The sequence below is a fragment of the Mustela nivalis genome (assembly GCF_964662115.1).
Source record: "Mustela nivalis genome assembly, chromosome: 12".
NCBI lineage: Eukaryota > Metazoa > Chordata > Mammalia > Carnivora > Mustelidae > Mustela > Mustela nivalis.
This window is the reverse complement of record NC_139031.1, coordinates 40,474,374-40,491,860: the sequence shown is the minus strand read 5'-3', so window position 1 is coordinate 40,491,860 and position 17,487 is coordinate 40,474,374. Positions and strand designations below refer to the sequence as shown.

Below are 17,487 nucleotides of genomic sequence, written 5' to 3'. Positions count from 1 at the left end.
AGATGTATTAAATTTGTAGTTCCCATACAGAATCATGCTCTCCATTTTTGCTTTTGAGCCTTTGCAGTTACCAACTAGTTTGCTTGAGACCCATATTTTCCAGCACCTACCCACATTTCTCATCAGACTAAGGTGTGCTAGTCCTTCAGGAGCTGAAGGATCTGACCTCAAAATAGGACCAAGCTCTCCCCAACCTCCACTGTCTTTTTTGTTCTATAGCCATCCTTCATGTTTGCCTAGATCACAGTATTTTATCACTGTGTTGTTATGATTGCCTTTTAATTTACCTGACCTTAGGTTCTTGGTTTCATAAGCAGGGAACTTGTTTTTATCAACTTTTGTGTACTTAATTGCTAGTACATACATTGTGAAGGTCCAGTAACTATGTTGATTGAATGAGAGTAATTCTCTGTAAGTAGAGATTAGATTCCAAGTTCAGAGTAAAGAAAAAAGTTTTAAATGTTATCTTATTCTTACACGTATTCATAGAATTAAATATTAAAATACTTTAAGCACATTAACTAGGAATCCAAAATAGAGAAAATAAAAGTTAGTTTCATCAGTACATAATTGCTCATCTCAGTGAAAAGGGAAGAGCTGGGGCAGGCAAATTAAGACATGAACTTTTCAAAAAGTTCAGGGTGAGGGGACATTAAAGCCGACATTTAGGACATACCCATGCAAATCTTGTAACATTTTAGTGTTCTTGTTGTATTAAATCTGAAATCTAGGTATTTTTGTACCAGTTATATTTAGAATATTTAAATCATTTACATGGTGGCATTCTTTAATTTTTCCATTGGGTTATGTAAGACTAAAACATATATATATATGTATATATATATATATATATATGTATATGATGTAAGGCTTTTAAGAATACTAAGGAATAGACAAAAGTGTTTAGAGTTGCTTAAATTTTAGAAGAAACTTAATTTTTGTCCATGTGTAAAACAATGTACAATGTATCTTTTAATTCCAAAGGGCACAAATTGAACTTGAAGTTAATTAAGAAAAGACCAAATGTTTGTCTTTGAAATTTAAAGTTATGGATAAAAATCTTGGATCTTTGTAGCATGATTTTTTTTAAATTGCAATTATTAAGGAGAGAAACAATTGTGGTGTTACTAAGGTAATTTGGGGTTGAATGTCTCATTTTGTAAAGATGAGGGAAGTTGAAGGTTTTGTTGTACATCTTAGCTTGGATATGTTTTAATTTTCCTCAAAATCTGATTTTTGTCAGGCTTCCTTTCTGTTATAATTCCCCTTGCTCAATTGCGTTTTTGTTATGGAAATGTATATTTGGCATTTTCAAAATAAATTACTGCTTTTCCTTTTTGGAAAATTTATTAAAACATATTAATATTCAGACCTTTAAAAACGATAATGGATTTCAGATGCCAAGATTTTCATAACTTTATTCCTTGTAATCGTAACAAGTGGCAAGAGAAGGTAAAGTGTTCTTAGGGGTTCCAATAATCTATCAGTTAGAACCTATTTGAAGCATCTTGTTCTTCAAGTATAATTGATTTCTAGAAATAAGGTTAAATAAGTTAAACACTAAAATTACTGGATATTGTATTTAAGTTGATATTTCACAGGCAGTGAAGTAACAAGCAGTAAATTGTTGTGATTTGGTTTTCTTAAATAAGAATTTTAACATAGAAATTTGGCATAGTAACTAAAAGAATTTTTTAAATGTATGCCTTTAGAAAAGATGATTTGATAACTGTTTCTTCTTATGCAACTCATGTTTCAAATCCAGTAATACTTTGAAGATCTTAAGGTATTTTGGTAGAAGCCTGCATGAGAATATACTTTTATCTTTATTCACATGCTTATAAGAGTCACAGTTATATCACTCATATCTATAAATAATGTTTCTTATTCAGAGATTATATTTCACACTGGTACTGTGAACATTTTATTTGCCCAGGAAAAGAATCAGTGGGTGGTTAAGTCTTCTGAATTACAGACTGTGGTTGATTTTAGAATTTGGGATGAGGAATGATTCTTATGAAATGTGAAAGAAAAGTCTATATGTTTTAGTCAACCAATGTTATGTTATTGGTATAATCCCAAAGTCTTTTGGGAGGGGGGTGGACGCAATTTTTTCCTTAGAAGGAATTTTCTTAAAAATATATATTTAGCCATTTAGCTTTTTAAAATCTCTCTCATGTATTGGCATTTTTTTAGGAATATAGAGATGTGTAGAACATGGTTTTCTCCCTCTGGGAAATAATTATAGAGGGCTGATAAGTAATGTGTTAAATTTTAAAATAATTTAATTTTGGGGTGCCTGGGTGGCTCAGTGGGTTAAGCCTCTGCCTTCAGCTCAGGTCGTGATCTGAGTCCTGGGATTGAGCCCCGCATCAGGCTTTTTACTCAGCAGTGAGCCTGCTTCCCCCTCTCTCTGCCTGCCTCTACCTACTTGTGATCTCTCTTTCTGTCAAATAAATAAATAAAATCTATAAAAAATTTTAATTTAAAACATAGAATTATTTAAAGTGTTATATTTATGTGCAAAAAATTGTTTACCCTCATCCTACTCATTCTTTTTCCTCACTATGTTACTGAAACTGCTCTTATCCAAACCAGTAACCTCCTTAGTTTTATGTTTATGTCTCTTTGGTTATGTTTTATGGTTATGTTTTTGGTATTTCATTTGACCTTTCAGTGGCATTTAACACAGTTGAGTGACCTTGAGCCATTCCTGGTGTTCCTTCTTGCTGACTGATCTTTCTCACCCCTGTCTGTCATCTCAGTGTTAGAGTGCTCCAGGTCTCTGGCTACCCCCCCAGTCTCTAGTTTCTCCTCGAGAATCCAACCCTCTTCTAATACTACTTAAGTGCTTATCACTCCTAAATCTATGTTTTCAGCACCAATCAGCCCTGCAGTTTCTGGACTTGTGTATTTAACTGCCTACTGGCCTTCTTTTTTTTTTTTTTTTTAAGATTTTATTTATTTATTTGACAGAGAGAGATCACAAGTAGGCAGAGAGGCAGGCAGAGAGAGAGAGAGGAGGAAGCAGGCTCCCTGCTGAGCAGAGAGCCCGATGCGGGACTCGATCCCAGGACCCTGAGATCATGACCCGAGCCGAAGGCAGCGGCTTAACCCACTGAGCCACCCAGGCGCCCCCTTACTGGCCTTCTTGAATGTATAATGCACACATCAAACATCACACATTCAAAGCTGTTTTTGATTTTGACAGTTTGGGCCCTCACTGCCTAATTTTTAATTCCCATTATTCCTATTTTTCCTTAGAAATATCACTCCATTGAGTTGTTTAAGCCAAAAACCTAGGAGTTTTCTTGGTCTATTTCTCCTTCACCAGTCACATCTAAAGTGTGTTAGCAATGTCTTGGCAGTTTTACCTTCAAAACATATTCTGAATCCTTCTTACCTCTTCTTGTAACCACACCATCTAAATTCAGTATACCCTTTCTTTCTTGGACTATTGCAGTAGACTTCTTACCAGTTTTCTTATTTCCACTTCTTCTCTTAGCCCTGAGAGCTATCTTTAAAACACAAATCAGGTCAGGTCACTTGCCTGTGTGCAACCCTCTCGTGGCTTCCCATCATGCCTAAAATAACATCCAAATTTCTTACTTTGGCTTGGTCCCACATGATCTGGCCTCTGCCTGCCTTTCTGACCTCGTTTTCATCATTTTCAGCCTGATCCACCACTTTCTTCATTGTAGTTCTTGTAACCTCTTTTTGGCCTAAAATTACTAAGTTCATCTCTACTTTAGGTCCCAGCCCTTTGCCTAGAAATCTTTCCTCCCTTTTCTTAATCCATTCCCAATATTGTACTATATGCCAAAGACTGTTCTAGGACTTGAGGATAAAGCAATGAATAAGACACAGGGACATACTCTTTGGCATTTTTCTTATGCCTTTTGTCTGGAGCGTTCCTTGAATATGCAGCCTAAAATAATCTCTCTGAAACTTTTTTCAACTCTCCCAGATGGCGGCTTCTTTTTTTGATGCCACATTTTATGTAGTTTATTTAATCTCCACCTTTAAGGAGCTCACATTGTAGTTGGAGGTGGAATAGGGTGGAGAGTGCAATAAATATGTTGAGTAAAATGTATGTTAGATGATAAAAAGTGCTAAGTAGAAAAACATAAAGCTACAGCAAAGTACAGAGGAGAATGGAGTTGTAATTTTAGATAGGGTGGTCAGGGCAGGCCTCCGTGAAGTTGACATTTGAATATCATCATGTGTTCCAGGTTGTGATATAACTCGTAGATTTGTGTCAATATAAAATAAAAATATATAGTTTTCACAGACTTTTTGTCCAAAGTAAGTCTACTTTCTTCTCTATGCTTCGTTAGTTGCTTTCAGTTTTCACAGCTCACATTAACTTCATCTTCCCATTTGTTGCTTGCTATCTTTAGCTTCCTTCCCTTTCCTGTATCCACAAGTCTGTGTTTCTTCCAATTCTGAACTTTAATCAATAGAACTTGAAATACAGTACTGTATAAAAGTTTCTAACTAAAATGTTTGCATTTATCTTATATAGACTGTCTTTTTTTTTTTTTTAAAGATTTATTTATTTGACAGAGAGAGAAATCACAAGTAGATGGAGAGGCAGGCAGAGAGAGAGAGAGAGAGGGAAGCAGGCTCCCTGCTGAGCAGAGAGCCCGATGCGGGACTCGATCCCAGGACCCTGAGATCATGACCCGAGCCGAAGGCAGCGGCTTAACCCACTGAGCCACCCAGGTGCCCCTATAGACTGTCTTAATTCAGAGTTGACAAAGCAAAATTGTAGGAAAGTTACATTTTTTTCCTTGAGATTTAAACCCTGTCCTTATAGACCTTGCTGAAACACCATACATAACAGCTTTTTTTTTTTTTTAAGATTTTTATTTATTTGAGAGAGAATGAGAGAGAAAGAGAGCATGAGAAGGGGGAGGGTCAGAAGGAGAAGCAGACTCCTTGCCGAGCAGAGACCCCGATGGACCCCGATGAGGTATTCAGTCCCAGGACTCCAGGATCATGATCTGAGCCAAAGGCAGTTGCTTAACCAACTGAGCCACCCAGGCACCCCCGTAACAGCTTTTCTACCATTTCTTTTAAAAATTTAAGTACAAGGCATAGTAGTAATAGGTTTTTATAAAAAGTTAAGAGTTGTTCAGGAAAGCTACTGAACATTAGTTAAAATTCATTAGGCCTTAATGTCCCACAAAAAAAGTATTTGGCATGTATAAAGCCTGTCCTCGCCTTATTTATAATTTGTTTCTAACTTGTTGAGTTACATGTAAGTAACTTTCATTTTTTTCCCCTCTATTTTTTGCTATGTTCCAATGGATTTGCCTTTCCTGTTTGGATTGAATGTGTCATACACAATTCTTGGAATTCCTCATTTACTGTTCCTCTATGGATCTGTTCTGTTGGAATCTGGAACACTGGAATGATGGAAATGTGTTCTTTACAAAGTAGCTGTGAGTATATGAGATAATTTATACAGAGATGTTTTCAGTTTAAATTAACTTAAATTTAACGTACAGTTCAATGAAATATGAGCTAAGGAAGCTTTATATTTAATATATATTTTTAGCTTAATGAATAGTAAGCTTTCATATATTTGATTTTAAAATACTATACTGTGATTAGTATCCTAGTTAGTCTTTAAAATTAGCTTTTCCATTTAATTGGCTTGGTTATTCTATCAACATTTGGCTTAAAGATTAGTTCATATGATTCAAAAAATTGCTAAAAGTTGGTGGATGGATTTTGTTACATGTGATGCTAGTGAGGAATGCAGATTGCTGTTTAAATCCAAGTGTGTTGAGTTAATGCTTTGATTTCATGAGTATTTCTTTTTTTAAATGAGATATTAAATGTGTCATAAACTTTTAAGAGAAATATGTACCTCTTAGGAATATTTTGCCATTGTATTTTAAAGATGACTAAGACCTACCTCTAAGTAAAATTAACCGGTAAGACTACTCACTCAGATGGTCTAAAAACTATGGACAGTTTTTCTCAGCACTGGGTAAGTTAAAAGTCAGATTTAATTACTACACCAATTTAATAGTAGGTTTCTTTGAATTATTCATGAAGCTATTGTTGAGATCAAAGAATCAAAAACCATGCAGAAAACTGAATTCTGATTTTCTTTAAAATCTGGATAAATCTGATGTCCCTGATGAGGGAGGCAACAGGATCATTTGAAATGCTGAAGTGGCGTAATTGGACCTGGTATTAATAGCTTGAAAGATACTGTTCACTGATTGACTTGGCCGTAAGAACTTCTAAGAATTTATGAGAAAATTGTTTTAAACTCAACATTTGATTTCATTTCATGAATAAGAAGATAAATTTCAAGAAATTCTTACCTGTGGTGATTAGTATGAGTAAAGGGATAATTAAGAGAGTTCCTACTATAAAGGTATTTGAAAATTTTTTATCCTGAAAAACACTATTTTTTTTTAACTTTTTTTTTTTTAGCTGATTGGTCAGAATCTTGTTATTGACTAATTGTAAGTTGAAATCTTTGCTCTGAGGAAGGTTTCTTTGGTTTTTATTTTTTGCCCTTGGGTTTTTATAATTGACCATTATATTGTCAAATCAACTCATACTCCTAATTCACTTTGTCTTTTGCTGTAGTTAATACTTTTATTGGTAACACTATAAAATCAGTTTGACTTACCATGGATAATAGTTTTTACAGTTTTCTAAAATAGGTTATTGACAGGAATTTGAAATACATGACAGAAGAGTTTTGTTGATACATGAATAACTTGGCCCTTTTTGCTTTTCTCAGCAACAGAAGAACCTTGAAGGCTATGTGGGATTTGCAAATCTCCCAAATCAAGTATACAGAAAATCAGTGAAGAGAGGGTTTGAATTCACTCTTATGGTCGTTGGTAAGATATGTTTTCTTACTAAAATTGGATTTTGATCTGAGTTTTAAGTTATTAATCAGCTCTGAATGAATTTAAGAAGATAGTAGCCTAAATGACTGTAGGAATCGTGTTATATCTTATTATGTGAATACATATTTAAAAAAGATTCTATTTATTTATTTGAGATAGAGAGAGTGCTAGCTCATGAGCAGGGGAAGGGGCAGGGAGACAAGTAGACGTCTCACTGAACAGGGAGCCCCACACGGGAATCCATCCCAGAACCCTGAGATCATGACCTGAGCCGAAGTCAGATGTTTAACCTACTGTGCTACCCACGTGCCCCTTATGTGAGTACGTTTTAAAATTTAAACTGGTGGCATGATAGGATTTATATATTTTTTAGCCTCTTTTTTTTTTTTTTTTTTAAAGGTGGCACAATTTTAAAAACAAAGTTGAAAAGCCGTGGTGGTAGAGGAATATAACACTATAAAGAAATTCTCTTCAATTGGTAATGCTACAAAAGGAAATAGTGTCTTGTGGTTAGTTATTACAGGCTAATTTTATTCTCTGGCTTATATACTATAGAGGAGTCATATCACATGAGTATTTAACTTAAACATACGTGCTCTGAATTTGAGAAAGAAGGGTGGGGTAGAGGTTCATAATCATGCAAGTGATTACCCTGGAAATTCATTCAGTGAGTATAAGCTCTGTAGTGAGTGAAATACAGCTTTCTTCTCTAATTCAGTTACATTTTTCTTAAGTGTTTTATCCTCTGAGCACCATACCCTACCTGAAGTTCATTTTAAGAGATTGTCAAAGGTTATTTTGACTGTATGTTGGTACCATCATTGTTATATTTGAAGAGACAGTATATCATATATAAGATTAGTAATCCTTTTTTTTTTAATTAGAGAGAGCAAAAGAGGGAGCACAAGCAGGGGAGTGGGAGAGGAAGAAGCAGGCTTTCCGCTGAACGGGGAGCCTGATGCGGGGCTTGACCCCAGGACTCTGGGATCATGACCTGAGCTGAAGGCAGAGGCTTAATGACTGAGCCATCTAGGTGTCCCAGATTAGTAATCTTAAATGTATAATAATTTTACTTCATAGAAGCTGACTCCTGTCTACAGCCATACCACCCTGAACATGCCCGATCTTTTCTGATCTTGGAAGCTAAGCAGGGTCGGACCTGGTTAGTACTTGGATGGGAGACTGCCTGGGAATACCAGGTGCTGTAGGCTCTTTTGAAAGTAAATCCTAAGGATGATGAAACTTTGTATTTCTCTATACGTTTTAAGAAGGTGAAAGGTAGGATAATGGATACACTGTCCTTGACAAAGAAAATTGAGTTAATACTTTGTCTTTTTTGTACTGTTCATTAATTTTTGCTAATTATGTTCAACTCCTATTGTTTTTATTTGGGTATTGAATATTAGATTCATTGAATTAGCTCTGAAATAACTCCTTCATTGGAGGCGAGAATACTTTATCAATCAACTGGAATATTTTACCAGACGGTCACTTTGTGGCTGTTGGAAGTGTATGTGTTGTGATAGTTAAAGTAGTTAAAGCATGGTACAAAGTCTGCAAACTTGATGTTTGGTAGAGTTGGTTAACTTGCCTGTTTCTGGTTGAGTAGAAGCATAGTATGCCCAGCTGGCAAATTGCTACTGTGAAGCAGAGGTCAGTCTAGATAGATGGATGGATAAAACATGCAGAACATACCTTTCCTTTTATAGGGCAGTTAACATGATCATTACATGTAAAGGAATACTAAATCTTACCTTTACTTATATAACATTTATGATCTTAAGTGACAGACTGTAAACAAATAAAAGATCTTTTTGTAATTTGTAAGAAAAATTTCTAGATCTGTTAGAACTATAACAATTTAAAAAATTTTTCAATATTAAAATTTTAGTTTGAAGAGTGACTTCTTGAACATATACTTAGTAGAATAATATCTCGGGATCAAGGCCAGATATTTGGTTTAAAAATCTCGAACATTTTTCCAGGTGAAAAAAAATTCAAGTCAGCTGAAATGATTTTAGAGGAAATAGGGAAAGTATCTTACTAGTTTGTGAAATACAGCTTTTGTCTTTTCTTTTTCTCAATATGACTTCAGCTGAGATTAAAGGAGAATGGGTGTTAATATCCTGACCCACTTCACCTTGAATGTTATTGTTTAGTTAGCTGTCTCTGTATAGACTTGTTGAATGCAAGGAGTGAATCTTTTCATCTACGTAGTTGAGGAGTGTCTAACACATAGTCATCTTTTAAGTAAGTGTCTAATACTTGGTTGGTTTTTCTGACTTTAAGCCAAATATAACAGTATTGTTTGCAAATCACAGAAAGCTAAAGCTAACCTTGCTTTATTATTCTTAACTGTGGGTTCTTCCTTATAAGCTAGTTCCTCATTTTTTTTTTAATTTAAATTTTACTTAGTTAACATACAGTGCAGTAATGGTTTCTGAGAATTAAATGACCATCACATACAACACCCAGTGCTCATCACAAGTGCCTTCCTTCATACCCATCACCAATCAGTCCATCCCCCATCAACCCTCAGTTTGTTCTCCATCATTAAGAGTCTCCTATGGCTTGTTTTCCTCTCTCTTTTTTTTTTACCCCCTTCCCATACATATGTCTGTTTTCTTTCTTAAATTCCACATATAGGTGAGATCATATGGTATTTATCTTTCTCTGACTTATTTTATTTAGCATAATATACTCTAGCTCTATCCACATCATTGCAAATGGCAAGATTTCATTCTTTTGATTGCTGAGTAATATTCCATTTTTGTGTGTGTGTGTCACACATATATGTACATACACATCTTCTTTATCCGTTCATCAGTGGATGGACATTTGGGCTGTCTCCATAGTTTGGCTATTGATGATAATGCTTCTGTAAACCTCAGAGTGCATGTAGCTCTTTGAATCTGTATTTTTGTATCATTTGGATAAATACCTAGTAGTGTAGTTGCTGGGTCATAAGGTAGTTCTATTTTTAATGTTTTGAGGAACCTCCGAACTTCTCCAGAGTAGCTGCATCAGTTTGCATTCCCACCAACAGCGCAAGAGGGTTCGCCTTTCTCCGCATCCTTAGCAGCACCTGTTGTTTCTTGTGTTGTTAGTTTTAGCCATTCTGTAAGTCCTCAGTTTTGAGATATAAACTCAGAATAGTTTTAGTTTTTATAAGGATTCTTGATTTAAGACTTATATATTGATACAAACTGAAAATCTATATTAACATTTGATTTCTTTGAAACTTCTTTGTTGGAAAACCTTTATCCAATAACCTTGCCTCAAAAAAGCAGAATTTATTGAGTACTTATTTAAGTGCCTTCTTTGTATCAGGGAGGCATAGTGTATATTCCCATATCTTAAAGGAATTTATAATTTAGACAACATAAAGTACACATAAAAAGGTAAGTAACATTTCTGGGAAGTATATATGAATCAATGGAGTCATACAAAATCAAGGGTCATAGAAGTTGAAGGATTTGGAGAACTTGTCCCTGGTTAGAGATTATTTCTGCCTTATTTGAGAAGGAGAGGTATTAGGAAGGAGAGGTATTAGGACAGATTTTTAAAAGAACAGAATTGGGATAGACATTTAGTGGATGGTCCACTTGGGAAGAAGTAGCCAATACCTGCATAACCTTTTATGTATCAGGCAGTGTTCTGAGTGTGTACCTCACTCATACCTTAACAACAATCCTATGAAGTCGGTATTTCTATTCCCATTTTAGAGAGGGAGAAACTGAGGCATAGAGAGATTAGTTACTTGCCCCTGGTCACATTGCTAAGCAAATGGTAAAACCAAACTCAGTCTACTTCTCAGTCTGGTGTGTTCTTAAGTACTATGCAGAGGCTCATTTGAGGGTATTGGATAAAGTGTGCCCAGTATGCCTTCATCTGGATGTTATGTTTTTCATAAAAAAAAAAAAAAATGAAAGAGAGAAAAGAGAGGGAATAGCGGGGCAGGAATGATTGAGAATTAGAGAATTTAAATACTTGTGTGAGCAGTTTTTTTCTTCCATTGCACTGGAAAGAGTTGTGTGGCCTAGGGCAGGCATGAAGTGGGAGAGGTGAATTTTCTATTTCCCCAGTCATTTTCAGCTCCCACATACTTTCATATTGTGAATATTTTACCTTGCTGAATGTTAGTGTAGTGACAATATGGTGCACTAATATAAACTAGTTACTTTATATATTTTCAGACACAAGTATCTGTGTTGGTATAGGAATAAAAACAGGTTGTCAGTTTTGTATGTAATTGTGGTTTATACATGATACAGGGGTTTAAATTTGATTGAATAAGATTAAATTTGCCTGAACATTGATTTTACCCATAAGGTATGACATTATAATAGTTGAAAATTAGGCTGGAAAAGTAGGCTAGCCTAGATTTTGAAAAACTTGATTGCCACCAGGATAAATAGATTGGAATTCTTGATTTTGAATCTTTATTTGAAAATTTAGTTTAAAACTCAGGGTCAAACATATCAAATATGAAGACACTTAGGTCTCTAATTCAGCAAATTGTCAAACAGATTAGGGCTTGAAATTTGACTGTCTCTTGTGTGCTTCTTAATTAGACTCGACTATGCTGAGAAGTAAAATGTTAATTATAAAATCCTAATTTTACTAGAATTCTCCAGGATTTTAGAACTCAGACTATGGATTGCTTTATCTTACCAGAAAATATTTTTTAAAACAAGTGATATTAAATCTATTATTTTGAATTTTTTTTTAAAATTGAAGTATAATTGACCCTACAGTATTATTAGTTTCAGGTATACAATACAGTGAATTGAAAGTTCTGTGCATTAGTCATAAATGACCTTATCATCTGTTACCATACAAAGTTATGACAGTATTATCGACTGTATTTCTTATGCTGTACTTTTCATTCCCATGACTTATAACTAGAAATTTGTACTTTTAATTCTTAGAGGATAAAATCCACAGTTCTGTCATTTCTGCAGTTTTGAACTTCACACAATTTTTATGGTAGAGATTTTCTCTATTTAGTGTTTGTCATGATATATTTGACCTATACCAAATGTCTTTAGTAGCAGGATTGACATTTCTATTTTGTCAATGGGAAGGAACTTAGACTGCTTTAGCTATTTTGGGTTTATCATAATGTGTTTTTTGTATATGACTTGTAAGCTAAAGTTTAGGAAGTGTATAGTTGGTAATAGGATATACATTGTCATAATTGTCATTTTCTCTCACCTTCATGTTGGTGTTTGAATTGTAAGAACATCCAGAGTTATTTGAAGAAACTGAAAGGTAATATTGACTCATTTTGTTTTTAGGTTGTTCGGCATTCTGTGATATGTGTAATTCTGGATTTAAGATATGTTGGAGACTTGAATGCTTTGAGTAATATTTCAAAAATTTCTTCCTTGAGCTCTATTTTTATTTTACTTTTGGTAATAAAAGTAATCAATGATTGTGCAATATTGTGAATATAGAAGAACCACTGAATTGTACAGTCTAATGTGGTGAAATTTATGGTATGTGGATTTTATCTTACTTACAAGAAGTAACTTAAAGCAGAGGAAGTTTTGGGAAAAAAGAAATCACATACGTCCACATATTCACTATTTTAATTTTAAAATTCGTTCTAGGTTTTTCATCTGTGTATTTTAAGATGTGCTTTTGTAATAAAGATAATGTGTTTCATTCATAAAAATTAGGAAATGAAGAAAAGCAAAATGAAAATAAATATTACCAAAACCTGTCACTGAGTTATCTATCTGTGATGTTCCATGATTGCTCTCTAAAATAAGCAGTAAATTGTGATCATCTTTTGATATTAGGTATTCTTTGAATACCTAACTAGCTATGCTTGTGTCATAGACTTTAATGGCTTGTATAGGTTGGGTATTCCATAATTTGCCATGTTGTTCAACATCAGGATAAATTTTTTTAAAGATTTTTACTTATTTATTTAACAGAGAGATACAGTGACAAGCGGGGGAGTGGGAGAGGAACTTGGACCCTGGGATCATGACCTGAGCCTAAGGCAGATGTTTAACGGCTGAGCCACCCAGGCACCCCAGTCAGGATAATTATATATAAACAAGATTATAGTTCTGTCTGTCCTTGTATTTTTAATCAATTCCTTAAGATAAAGCTTTGGAAGTTTGAATTCCTGTGTTTAAGGGTTTTATTTTATTTATTATTATTGTTTTAGATTTTATTTATTTATTAAAGAGAGAGAGAGCGAGAGAGCACACGCAAGCACAAGCAGGGGAGAAGTAGGGAGCCGAGCAGGGAGCCCAACATGAGGCTTGGGATCCCAGAATGCTGGGATCATGACCTGAGCCAAAGGCAGACGCTTAACAGACTGAGCCACTCAAGCACCCTTAAGCATTTTAGTAGATAATGCCAAATTGCCCTAAAATAGTTTGTATACCATTTTGCCCACTTACCTAGTGTTCACAATATTCTTTTCTGTGCATACTCTCAACGATGGGTATTATAGTCTTTTTTTTTTTTTTTTTTTTTGCCAATCTAATGCCTAAAAATTGGTATCTTATTTTCATCTGTATTTTATTGTTGCTGGTTACCTTACTTTTTTTTTTTTTTTAAAGATTTTATTTATTTATTTGACAGAGAGAAATCACAAGTACACTGAGAGGCAGGCAGAGAGAGAGAGAGAAGGAAGCAGGCTCCCTGCTGAGCAGAGAGCCCGATGCGGGACTCGATCCCAGGACCCTGAGATCACGACCTGAGCCTAAGGCAGCGGCTTAACCCACTGAGCCACCCAAGCGCCCTACCTTACTTTTTTTTTTCCTAGTATTTATTTTTAATATTAATTCTTTCGTAAGTAGCATGTTCTAGTTTAATTTAAAAAGCTCTGCTCATTTTTTTTCTTTAATAAGATACAGGACTCCAGGGCATTTATTATTATTACTATTCATATTATTATTAATAATAGTAGTAGTATTTGTTATTAGATATTGGCATTTTTTGCCAGAATTTTTTCTGTGTTGTGTTTTAACTTGACTTTATGTTGTCCATGCAATCTTTTTTCTTATGGCTTTTGTTCTCCATGTCTTCCTGCTTGGTTCGGGATTACTGGGAATTCCACTGTATTTTATCTAAGTATATAGACTAAAGGTTTAACTTTTCATTCTGTAATCTTAAATCCATATGGTTGTTTTTTTTTTTTTTTAAAGATTTTATTTATTTATTTGACAGACAGAGATCACAAGTAGGCGGAGAGACAGACAGAGAGAGAGGAAGGGAAGCAGGCTCCCTGTGGAGCAGAGAGCCTGATATGGGGCTGGATCCCAGGACCCTGGGATCATGACCTGAGCCAAAGGCAGAGGCTTTAACCCACTGAGCTACCCAAGTGCCCCAGTTTTTTTGTTTGTTTGTTTGCTTGCTTTTTTGTTTTGATGTGAGATCTGAGACAGGAATTTGGTTTATTTTATTTTTCAAATGGCTAAGTAGTTCTCCCCAAACCATTTATTAGAAGCTTGATTTTTAAAAGATAATATGTGCGTGGTTGGTTCTCTTTCCAACCTTTGGTTTATTTCATTCAGTAGTTCTTCCTCATATAAGTACCGCATTATTAGAGTTATAGATTTCAGTAATTATGTCGTGACTTGTGTAGGAAGATGACTAGAGTTTATGTTAATTTAGGGAGATCGGCAAACAATATGTAAAATAATTACAGATTATATTATTTTCTAGGAAGAAAATAAACATGGTGGCATCTGTTTAGAGTTATCAGAGCAGATCTGCCTCTCTGAAAAGAAGACTTTTCTGTAACAATACTTGAAACACATGAAAATTAGGAAATAATAGAAAGAAGTAAAAATGATGAGATAATTTTTAATATTTTGATGTAGTTATCCTCAATATTTTCCTTTTGACAGTTGCATAATATTTCCACCTGTGGCTATCTCAAATTTTAACCATTGCTTTTTTATTTGATATTTGAGTGATTCACTCTCTTTGATCTCATAGTAATGCTACAGTAAAAATTTATGGAATGGAAAATTTGGTCAACATTTTAACTATGATGTTTAATGGCTGCATAATATTCTAATCTATAACTGAATATACCGTAATTTTTGTATCTTATTTCTCCACTAATGGACATTAACTTTGTTTTTACCCCTTCCCTGTTACAAATAACATGGCAGTGAAGATTCTTAAACAAACAGGGCTTGTGTATGTGTGTTGGGAAGCAGAGGGCACTATCTTTATTCATTTGTTGATAGTCCCTGAAGGAGGATTATTGTAGCAAATTTTTTCAGCATTTCTGTGGCTCTTGGTACCTATTGGCAAATTGTTTTCTTAGAAGTTTGTTCTATTAACTATATATTTTTAAAAAAGAGAAAATATTTTCTGCCTAATTTGAGATGTATAGTATAATTGAAGGTGGACCTATTAATTCTCTGGATGCTGAAGGGAAGAATGTAAATGTAGTTGAAGACACTGTAAGGGAATAGTAAAGGAGGACAAAAGTATACCAGTTAACTACAACATTAAATGATAACTGGCATAAGAAATATACAAACAGCATAATATGGGAGTTGGAGAAATAAGCCTATGGCTAAAAAGCAGACCACTGTCTTCAATTGTACACTATTTCCTGGGAAGATGGTACATGATATTTTTAGTAGTCAGAATATCCACATTTTATATATTTAATTCTTTATCTGATTTACTTTCAGCATTTTAATTGTGGAAAAGTATAATTTAGAAAAACACAAAGCAGTTTTATAGACTGAGAGTTTTTCAGTCTTGTAATGGGATAATGCCTGGATTGACATACATAAGAAATGTACTCTGGATAATATCCCCATTTCATTTAGTAGGCTTAAAAAAAGTCATTCAGTGTGATTTTTAAAATATATATAGGTTAATCCTTGAGTTATAATTCTTAATCTATTTTGACTTCTTTTACATGTTCTATCCTAATACAGTCTTTGAAAATAGATCATAGTCTATTGAAAATAGGGAGGTAGGTGGAGGGTTGGGGATAAAAGAGTACACTTATGATTAAAAACATGGCCACCCTTTTGACAGCCTTTCTGAGAGCACTAAAATAAATCTTATAGTAAATGGGGCTGAATTAGAGAAGACCGGTGAGAATGCTGATGTTTTCTAGCCATAGGGAAGTTGTTTTCTTGATATTGAATATATTCAAGATTCATTCGATAGATGGACTGAAACAAAAGTTATGAAACATTTGTTTATTTTAATTACTGGTCTTTGGGACAGAAAAGAGGTTACATAGTCTATCAATATTACAGTTTTAAAAGGTTTATTTGAGGGGGGAGCGGTGGGAGAGGGAGAGAAGCAGACTCCTGAATTTGGAGCCCTACATGGGACTGGATGCCACAACCCTGAGATCATGACTTGAGCTGAAATCAAGAGTCATATGCCCAGCTCAAGCCACCTGGGAACCCCTATCAATATTAAATTTTAAAAAGACTGGGCACTATATGCAAAGAAAGGTGCTTAGGACTTTGAAGACAAGGTAATGAAGGAAGCCCTTGTCAGTGCAAACTTCTTTACAGATTTTTCACACAGGAGAGTCTGTTAGTGTGTGGTTTTTCTCTTGGAATGACAGGGTGTTATTTCTTGATCTTTAAGGGGCAATTTTGAAATCATCCATAATCTAGGGCATGGGGATCAGGTACTATTAGATTTGGTCAGGTGGGTCCGTCCTTTTCCTAGGTAATTTTGTCACTTGTCTCTGAAATCGTTTTAAATATGAAATGGTATTAATGTCTCTTCTTTGGAGCTATAACTAGAGACAGCTCAGCACCACAGGAGGTCACAATTTCCCCTTCATACTCTTAGTACATTTTTCTTTCCAAAGCATTTTAGAGCAATTAGAAATTGAGTGGTTTCTGTGTTAGTAACCAGGTTTACTCTGTTCCAAAGCAGGAAGTTCTCTATCATTTCATGCTTTAGTACGCAGCAGGAAGATTTTGTTGGAAAGATAATTTTATGCTAATAAACCATACTTGTTTCACCACTGAGCTTCAGAACATAAGAATTATTTTAAAGGTTGGAAAGATATAACCTGCCTGCCATGAAAGACCTTACAAAGGTGGTTAAAGTTGGGAAAGCTAACCTTGTTAGTTTTATTTAAATTTTCTGTTTGAATAAACAGAAACATAGTTAAGTATATAATTTTCATGCATTTACATTTGAGTTTTTTAAATATATATTTTATAATGTAGGAGTGATAATTTAAGGCAGTAGCGAAGTTACTGATTCCAAATCAGATTTTTTAGGAGAAATGTGGGCAAACAAAATGAGTTCACTGACTAAATTTCCTGAAATAAAATTGAGATTTTTATTATTATTATTATTATTATTATTATTTTTGGGATAGTTTGTGATATATAGATTCTCCAAAGGAGTTGTTATTTATCTAAAAAATTGGGAACTATAGGTACAAAGTAGTTTATGTAAATAGAAGCCCATGGCATTGATTTATAGTGATTCTTGTGCTGAAATAATGTTTTAATTAATTTTGAAACAGTTCTAAGCACAAAAGTTACAAATACAGCATATAATTTTCTTTCCTTCCCCCTGCAAACATTTGAGATGCATGATACTTGTGTTTCCCTACCTTGGT

The 17,487-nt window shown here is 34.3% G+C and overlaps 1 protein-coding gene and 1 long non-coding RNA gene across 5 annotated transcripts in view; one reads left to right on the top strand and one right to left on the bottom strand.

The window, feature by feature from the left end:
• Positions 1-6,877, bottom strand: part of LOC309845334 — a 36,030-nt gene extending 29,153 nt beyond the window's left edge. For both annotated transcript variants that reach the window (XR_014301219.1, XR_014301220.1), the window contains exon 1: positions 6,777-6,877. This is a non-coding gene — a long non-coding RNA (uncharacterized lncRNA). The remainder of the gene's footprint in view (positions 1-6,776) is intronic.
• The window catches only part of SEPTIN7 (septin 7), a gene marked incomplete at its 5' end in the record, with an annotated part of 108,872 nt that overhangs the window by 28,298 nt on the left and 63,087 nt on the right, over positions 1-17,487 (top strand). For all 3 annotated transcript variants that reach the window (XM_082693173.1, XM_082693175.1, XM_082693174.1), the window contains one exon: positions 6,773-6,875. In XM_082693173.1, the coding sequence (XP_082549299.1) occupies positions 6,866-6,875 (10 nt within the window). The remainder of the gene's footprint in view (positions 1-6,772; positions 6,876-17,487) is intronic.